The sequence below is a fragment of the Miniopterus schreibersii genome (assembly GCF_964146895.1).
Source record: "Miniopterus schreibersii genome assembly, chromosome: 9".
Lineage (NCBI taxonomy): Eukaryota > Metazoa > Chordata > Mammalia > Chiroptera > Miniopteridae > Miniopterus > Miniopterus schreibersii.
In genome coordinates, this window is record NC_138118.1 from 60,768,307 (window position 1) to 60,777,144 (window position 8,838).

Genomic DNA, 8,838 nt, shown 5'->3' on the forward strand with positions numbered 1-8,838 from the left:
CCGTGGTCATGGCCAACGCCTTAGAGAAACTTCGTTTTTGACATCACTGCCGGAACACCCCAAAGAAACAATTCACCCTGGAAGCCGTAGCTCAGGACAGACAGACAAATCAAGGACAGGGAACCTTTTCTTAGGCTTTTATGAGAAAACAATAGTCGCCTTTTCTCTGAGTCAGGCCCCTCAGAAGGATAGCCAAAGGCTGTTGACAGTTCCTGTCTCATTTACTTTTCCATTTCCTTCTAAGCCTCCAGGGCAAGTCAGAGGAGGAAAGAACAGCCGCCACCTCAACAAGAGCATAGTTTTGGGGGCCACTTATCTTTCCCCCTTGGTTTCGGGCTTTGTTCTGCATCCAGTCACTGATGTGAACCAACTTCTTCCTTTTACCGGGTCAAAGAAACGAAAATGTATAGCATGTGCTGAGATACCAGACACTCATATAATTTTCAAGGGTGACAACACTCCCAAGAACTGTAAGATTTTCTTGCAGGAAGAGACTTGAATGAGCGAGAGTGAAAGGAGAGTTGGGGTATCTGAGTTTAGATTTATGGAGAAAGCCCTATGCAGAGGGGGAAATGGAAGTAAGTCTGAAGATGCAGTTTGTCTAATGGCTTTGCTTGAGGAGAAGTGCCTGGGGTTGAGTAATTTTAGCGCACACTCAGGCTCCTGGCATGGGAACTGGAGTCCTGGGGTGGGTACTGGCCTCCTGATGGCCCGTGAGGCCCTCCTGCCCTCCTGTGTTCAGAAGACCGGGGAGGCAGCCACGAGCTCATGTGCGCTCAGGGAACACGTGTCTCCCAGGAAGTACCTGTTGGGCCACATACAGTTGCATGATTTAATACCTGACAACCGACATGACAATTTTAGCCATTTTATTATGATTTTTACCGGTAAGGTTTTCAAGAATCCTAAGACTGATTTGATATTGTGCTCTCAAAAAGCCTTCCCATCGTATCTGTTCTCAGTTAACCAGCACTTTCATCCCTAACAACGTCCTAATTTAGGGCCAGCGTTCATTGTTCAGTGAGATCACCGTGGTCCCTTCAAGGTGGCAAGCAGTTGAAATGACGGGCTCACGGTTTGCATGGCAGGGGTGCATTTCGGCCCGCTAGAGCTTGCAGTAAAGAGCTTTCTGGAACACAGTGCCAATCAGCAATTTCCCCTTGTACACAGAGGCCACTGTACTTCCTTGCAACACTGTACCATTTTCTGCATAGACCACTGTGACTTTGGGTTCTTCTGTTAAAATGTTCTGGATTTGGAGCACCTATCAAAGAAATAACATTTGGTTACTTTTTTTAAAGTCGCTTAAAACAACTTTAAACCTGAAATCATTTCTCTAGGAGGAGCCTTTAGGTAAATCATATTTTGTTCCAAAATTACTCTCTATATAGGACACTTGTTTCCTCATTGGCACAATGACAGGTTCTGATCAGATGATTTTAAACAGAGGTAGCAAGCACAGGCCTACAGAGGTGAGGCAAGAAATATTTATAAATGAGAAAATAGTACAACCTGGGTGTGAGGCATTAGGGAGCAGTAGTGACTCTTGGAAAAGGAGAGGCGGCTGGTAGTAATATTCAATTATTTCCATGCTGGCATTCAGGATAGTTTTTGGTATTATCAGATAAACTAGGAATTTGGATGTTTACACTTAGTTCTTGGTTTTTAAATGCTGGCAATCAAGAAAAAAGAAAAAAAGGTATGGCCCAAAAGAGAAGAACATATCTCTGTACCACACTTATCCATTCCTCTGAACTTAAGGTCCCAACTCTAAATAAGATTTTGAAAGTTCAGTTTCCTTCATTTAGTGGAGCAGAAATATGATTGTATCACTAGCAACAATGTGGTAGCATGTTAGGCTGACTACGTGTAATAGCCAATATGTGACCACTTTGGCTCATAAATGGCAATCTCACGTGATTCACCCTATGTAAAGAGCATACTGTGGGTCTGGAGCCCCAGGGTGTGTTTTGGACCTTCTACTACCATGGTTTCTCATCTGTAGACTGCAATGTGTTAAGTTCCCTTTTAACACTTTCTATTCTTAAGCTTTTAGGGTGAAATGCAATGACTTGAAGAAAGGATACCTACATGCAAAAACACCAAATATGGCAGACTAGGAAGGCCAGTGCCTGGATGGTAAAGGGTCAGTGGAGCATTTAAAAGGACCTCTTTAAAACAACTGACACCAAAGACAGATGTTTTAAAAAATTGCCATAGCATTGAAGTGTAGTAGTTCTGTACTGGGAAATGGTTGATGGTGCACCTTGGCTTAAGTAATTAAGCTTCTTTTAATAAAACTACTTTTCTATAGAACAGTGTATTAGATAATGGACTGTTATTACTTTTTCCTATGCTTTAACAGATCCGTCATTAGAAAGAATTTTTTCCAGAACAGCAAACCAAGTCCACGCTATATACAGCAAATGACCCAAGTTCACCAAATGAGCTAACAAGCAAGAACAAATTAGAATCTAACATTCCGATGAGTTCCAGTGACCACACCACAGCATACATTTCTTCAAGTCTATTAAACATACCATACAGCATCCTACTAGCTAAAAACAAGCAGAAAGGCACAGAGGGTTGCCATTAAACATAATCACAGTTGTCCTGTAAACATGAAAATATAAGGTATGAAGGGCCATAATGTCATCGGAAATACACATTTGGTTCTGTGTTTTTTAATCCAAGACACACAGGCTATAATTTTTTTTTTCTATTGGGGGCGGTGGTGTGATACTGACTCTTAAAACTAAGCTTTAAAAAAAAAAGCATAGCAGTAGACTGTGTCAAACGTGATTCCATGTATTTGATGTAAATAACAAGTAGTATTAGTACATACTGAAAACTCACAGCAGCAAACCCCAGGTAAGTCATAGTGTACATGCAAATGCCTGTGGCCAACGGAATTTCAAGTTCTTACTTGCACTGACAAAATAGTCCACTGAGTAATGGCCATGGACACAAATAGGGTATTTGGGTAATATAACTTAGATAGAAGAAAATTCTTTTAATCCAAAATAATTCCAGCTAGTGATTTATCTTCCCATCTGCCGGGAAGGTTAGAGGTTGCCCATTGAGCTTTTGGGCTGGTCCACCGTGTTGACCTGGGCACCCACTGACACACAGGAAGGGGAGTTGAGTAGGAAGGCAGGTAAATAATGAGACATTATATTTTTTGAACCATTGTGAATTTTCAAGTTGGAGAAACTCATTATTGAAATGAAGACGTGGACCCTAGTTCAGTGCCGGCTATCCTAACCCAGCCCCCAGGTCCACTCTCCACTCTGCTCGGATGTGCAAAGATGGACTTTGAGGGCTCCCTTCCCCTCCAGCTCCCGGTTGGGATCCACCGGGGGGCAGCAGCGGCGGGGGATGGGAGGTCTGAGGGGGAGGTGGGGTTCGTGGTCTCCAGGCACCCTCCCTGTGGGTCTCTGCTGGTTGGCAACATCCCCCAACCAGAGGCCAGGCTCCTCTCAGAAGACCTTCTCCACACAGCTCTCTTCTTGCCTGGCTTCTATACGCATTCCCTACCCCCTTGCCAGTCCTGGGGTACTGCGTTATCTCCTGCTGACTTCCCTACACTCTGCCCACAACTGTGTCCTTACTCAGTCCCCTCAAATTACCCAGTTTAAATGTACCGTCTGGCTCCTGCCTAGACTCTGATTACAATGCCTCCCAAAGTCAAATTCCTTTTCCTCGTGATCACTTGGGCCATCTATTGTGCTCCCCACCCTTTTTATTTGCCCATATAATTGAGAATTATGTTTTCCACTGAAAAACATCTGGGAATAAAGTTACTGATCTGATAAATTTTACAAACCTCTGATGCAGGAGGATGCTCCACGTCGTAGTAGAAGATTCTCTTTCCATTGGGATGGCATCCAACCCAAAGGTCCCCTGTCACAGGATCCACGGATATGTTATCCACGAGTGTGTTGAAGACCATGGACTTTCAGATTAAAAATGAGAGAATGAAAGACAAAGTGAACAAATTTGAGAGACGATTGAGCAGTATGACAGGGAACACTCCTGTCTTGTCCTTGGTCGCTACACTGCTGATTCCAGGGACACAGCAGTTCTGCCCATTTCAGTCGCACTCAGGGAATTCCATCCCTACTGGTCTTTGATCAGTTTCCAGGACAAATGAGGGAGCGGGAAATACGGAAAGCCAAGAAAGACTATTAAAAGTTAGATGAAATCACTTGGACTCACATCTGTGCGTGACCCTAAAACTGAAGGGAAAAGAAGTTGTAAGTACAGCAGAAAACAGTTCATCTCTGAAACAGCATGTGCAAATGATATTTTTATGAGCATGCAGGATACTACCAGGAAACGTAGATTCATTTCTGATGAGACTGTCAAGGAAACGTCGGCTCGTCTTCCGAGGCTAATCATAGGCCGTGAAGCCAGAGGACAGATGATGGCCCGGGGCCTAATTTTTGCCTTGGAGTTGGGAAGAGGTTTCTTCTTTAGTTTCCTGATGTTGTTCAGCTCCCTGTTCTGCTGCTGCTTATTTTCTAAATATAAGTTGCAAGCGTGTGATGACTGCACAGATTGCTGTCGAGGCTTTGCACCAGCATCATAAATAATACCAACGACTCTTAATTCCTCCATTCATCATCCTGGCTGCCTTCTACCGGGAAGAAATCACATCTATTTGCTTACCTTTCGCTCTCAGTTGGAGAAGTGGTGTCCCCCGTGCACCTCAAGCAGAGGCCCGCATGCTCAGCACCCAGAGGCCTGTAATAACCGGCGTGACGCATCGCAAAGGCCAGAGCGTGGGCAGGCAACTGCAGCGAGTCAGCGCGGCTCTGCTCCCTCCGCAAAATGCCAGCCACCCCCGCATGTCCCTGAAGGGACTAGGGGGCTCAAGCATCATGGCAGAGTCTCCTTTTCACCTTTGTGCAAAGCCATCACTCATTCATACCCGAAACAGGCAAGGCTGGCCGAACGAGGTGGCTGAGCCAGCACGCTCGGGTCAAAATCAGCCCCAGGCCTTCTCCACCAGCCGAACGCCCGTCTGTCACAGTGTCAGGCGTTCTACTCTGCTGTGGCACTTTCTCTAAGTGAGGGAAATGTTTGTCTCGGGGCTCTGCTATTATCTTTGGGAGGGGTAATAGCTAATCGGTGAATTCCATGGCAGATAAAAGGCTGTAGAAATGGGAGTCGGGGTGAGAGTGGGGAAGGGCACAGAAGCCTGGGGTCCCATCATTCAACACACAACTCCTGAGCTCCCGCCATGTGCTCTGCGAGGAGCTCAGCACCCGGGGAGAATGGAGTAAGCGGCGGACCTGGCTCCTGCCAGGGAAATGCTGACAGTCCAGTTGGGAGCCTGTGCTGGGCTCCTGCCTTGCAAATCTGTAATTCCTAACAATACCAACTCACCCCCATGCACATACATGCCACATTTCACGCATCCCCAAAGCTAACTGGAAAAGTTTATATTCCTTGGTCAAGGAAACTTAATAAGTTATACTTTGGGGGGGAAACGGTACCTTCTGTTAACCAATATTGCAATTTTTAGCGAATTACAACTCATTGAAGTGGGACTAATTCATTGGCTGTCTTGAATTGGGGGGGATTATTTTTATTGTGGTAAAATATTCATAACATGAAATTTGTCATTTTAACTATTTTTAAGTAGACAATTTCAAATGACAAGAAATTTGTCATTTTAACCATTTTTAAGTAGACAATTCAGGGCATAAGTACATTCACAATGTTGTACAGCCTCACTGCTCTCCATTTCTGGAACCCTTCATCATCGCAAACAGAAGCTGTGCCCAATAGCTCCCCATTCCTCCCTCCCCCGGCCCCTGGTAACTTCTGTTCCACTTTCTATCTGTGAATTTGCCTACTCTAGGTACCTCATACAAGTGGGATCTATCAGATTTCTCCTCTTGGGTCTAGCTTATTTCATTTAGCATATCTTCAGGGCACACCCATCTTGTAGCATGCATTAGTACTTCATTCTTTTTTAAGACCGAATAATATTTCATTGTATGTATATACACCACACTTTGATAGGACATAAACCCATCCACATCTCATTGAAAATTCTAAGAGATCTCAGCTATTTTATCAAATTTCTTGGCACTCCAGGGGTTAATTAGCTAGCTTAAGTAATATGATCCTTCAAAAGGAAAAATATTTCAGGCCCAGGGATAGTCTCAGCTGACTTATGTCAGGAGATGGGCATGATCTATTGCCAAAGGTGGAAGCAAGACCTGAACTCAGCCTCGCCCGCAACCTTGGCAGGAGCCGAGCCTTTATCATTGTGCATTGAATATATATTGGATTGGGTCCTATTCTTAGAAAATTCTTTAACTTTCACGTTACAGAAGCACGTATTGCTATGACCACAGTTTGCCCCTCCTCCCTCAGCTGGTGTGTGTGTGAAATGCCATCTGACTTCAGCTAACACCAAACGAGCCCTGCCAGTGACTTCTAACGTCAAACGTGATGTTATGTTTATGTTGCCTCCAAGTAATTTTCTCGGAGTGAAGCCCTTCATGACAGTGCCTCGGGTGTGCTGGCAGGAACTGTCACAGCGCCTGGGGACAGCACTCCATGACGTGGGCGATACGGCAGAAGACCGATGTCTTGTTTCTCAGGGGCAGGGGTACGTGTGTAAGGCTCTGCTTTAATGTTCTCTTTCCTCTTTTTTGTCTTTTTACCTCTTTTGACCCAAATCTTCAAAACGGACCAGAATTGGTGGGGGTATAAGATGAACCCCTGAAACACACCCAGCACCGTCAGACGAATTTAACAAGTGTTTGTTGAATGCCTACTAGGTGGTGGGAACTCCTCCAGGAACAAATGGGGGGGAATCTGTCCTGTGGCGCTTACACCCTAGCGAGAGAGGCCGCCAACAGAGGGGATAAATAAAATTTAGAATTTGTTAGCGATGAATGCTGGAGGGAAAATAAAGGTGTAAAGGAGATAGGAAATTGTGTGTGTGTGTGTGTGTGTGTGTGTGTGTGTGTGTGTGTGTGTGTGTAGGGAGAACAGAGGTGTAAGTGTAGATTCGGTAGCCAAGGGAGGCCTCTGTGAGGGACATTTTAGTAAAATCTGCAACAATATGAAGGAGAGAACCGTGAGGATCCGCAGGAAGATCCCATGAGCAGAGGGGACAGTGCCCCGTCCTGAGGCAGGGCCCTGGCGGGCAAGCTCCAGGAATGTGCAGGCAGGGGAAGCTGAGCAGAGGGACAGGGCTGGAGACGAAGGCGGCAAGGGGGTGGGCTGCTGGGGCACAGGGCGACCACTGCTAGTACTTAGGCTTTATAAATATAGTGGAGAGCGCTGTCATATTAAATGCCAAGTTGAGCCTGTTTCTTCGCTATTCCATCAACATAGAGGGAAAAAAAGAAAGGGAGAGAGGAAGAAGAGGGAGAAAGAGAAGAAAGGGAGGGAGGGAAGGAAGGGGGGGGTCTAGATGCCAAGCTCAAAATTCTCTAGAGTAGAAAGAGCCAGTTTCACAGGTGAGCCGTGCGGTCTGCTGCTTCCCACTCCACAGCCGAGCAAAAGTGAACAACAAACACCTAAGATGCCGACAGCTCTTAAGAAAGGAGTAAAAAAAAATGATTCTCACCCACTCCAATTAGACAATCTTTTCCCCTCGCTTTTAATTTCACAAATCAATTAGAATCTAATTATCACTCTGCAAACTTACAGTGTTCATACATCTTACCTTCAATGAAGTTAAAGTCCAATTAGCATGCTTTTCATACACGTGAATCTTATGAGCCAGCAATTCAGATATGTAGACATACCTTCAAAGAAGAAAGAGCCGCATCAAAGCGTGAAGTGACGCGGTTCAAAAGGTGACGGTGACGCTGTGATTACTCTTCCTGGAGGACTTTGCTTGGAGACTGGGAAACGGAACGCATCTCAAAGCATGCCAATCGCAAGCTGTCTATGTTGCTTTCTCTAAATATGCTACTAACCCTCTGAAATCTGCGGTGATATAAGATGAGGAAGGGTATAGATGGGTGGAGACATAGATTTTATATATAAACCAATGCTACCCAAGGTGTGGTCACCAGACCAAGGCTGGTCTGTGAATTGTTTGTTTCAGGGCCACCACCAGATAATAATGTAAATCAACTACATCACTAAGCACGCGGCCTCGTTGACATTTTCTTCCCCGTAGTAACACTTTTTTGATGAAGGAAGCAGTGTCTTGATTTACATTTTGGTGCAAGCTCTTCATCTTAAACCAGCACTACTGATATATACACCTACATGCTATTAATCTCATGGTACACTAAAAACATCTTCCCTCAAAGCAAAGCTTTTTAGAAATACTGAATGATTATCACAGTATTATTTAGTAGTAGTTCTAAATGTTTATCACAGTATTGTTTAGCAATACTAAATAATCACAGTAATATTTAATAATACTAAATGTTTATTCACCCTTTTGAAAAATGTACACCCCCCCAAAAAAAACTTAAATTATGTCTTCACAAAATAGAAAATTTTGATTTGATAAATTTTACCTCCTGAAAAATTAAGATACGTTACATTTTTCTTAATTTCCTCTTACTAGGAGAACATGTTAAAATGCATCACATTATTTAGAAAAGGGATACGTTCAAAAGCTGTCTAAGGAGAATATGGGGAAATGCATGACAGAGTTAAAAGTTTCCATACTTGCGGTCAGGTGAAATGTTGATTCCATTAGCAAAATCGAATCCGTTTGCCACCACTTTAACTTCATCTGGACTATAGTAAACCACGTATGACCATGCTAAACCCAAGTATAACTCCCAGGATTTCAAGTAGGAGTCAACAAAATAGTGATCGTTTGTGGCATAGAAGTGCTCAGGT

At 44.2% G+C, this 8,838-nt stretch overlaps 1 protein-coding gene across 1 annotated transcript in view; it reads right to left on the reverse strand.

Annotated features, from left to right (window-relative positions):
• Positions 1 to 854: 854 nt before the first annotated feature.
• Positions 855 to 8,838, reverse strand: part of PON1 (paraoxonase 1) — a 23,088-nt gene continuing 15,104 nt past the window's right edge. Inside the window, exons 6-9 of the mRNA XM_081147141.1 lie at positions 8,662 to 8,838; positions 7,697 to 7,778; positions 3,827 to 3,955; positions 855 to 1,264 (exon numbers count right to left, since the gene is read on the reverse strand). The exon at positions 8,662 to 8,838 is cut by the window's right edge and continues 24 nt beyond it. Coding sequence (XP_081003267.1) covers positions 1,106 to 1,264; positions 3,827 to 3,955; positions 7,697 to 7,778; positions 8,662 to 8,838 — 547 coding nt within the window. The 3' untranslated portion in view covers positions 855 to 1,105. The remainder of the gene's footprint in view (positions 1,265 to 3,826; positions 3,956 to 7,696; positions 7,779 to 8,661) is intronic.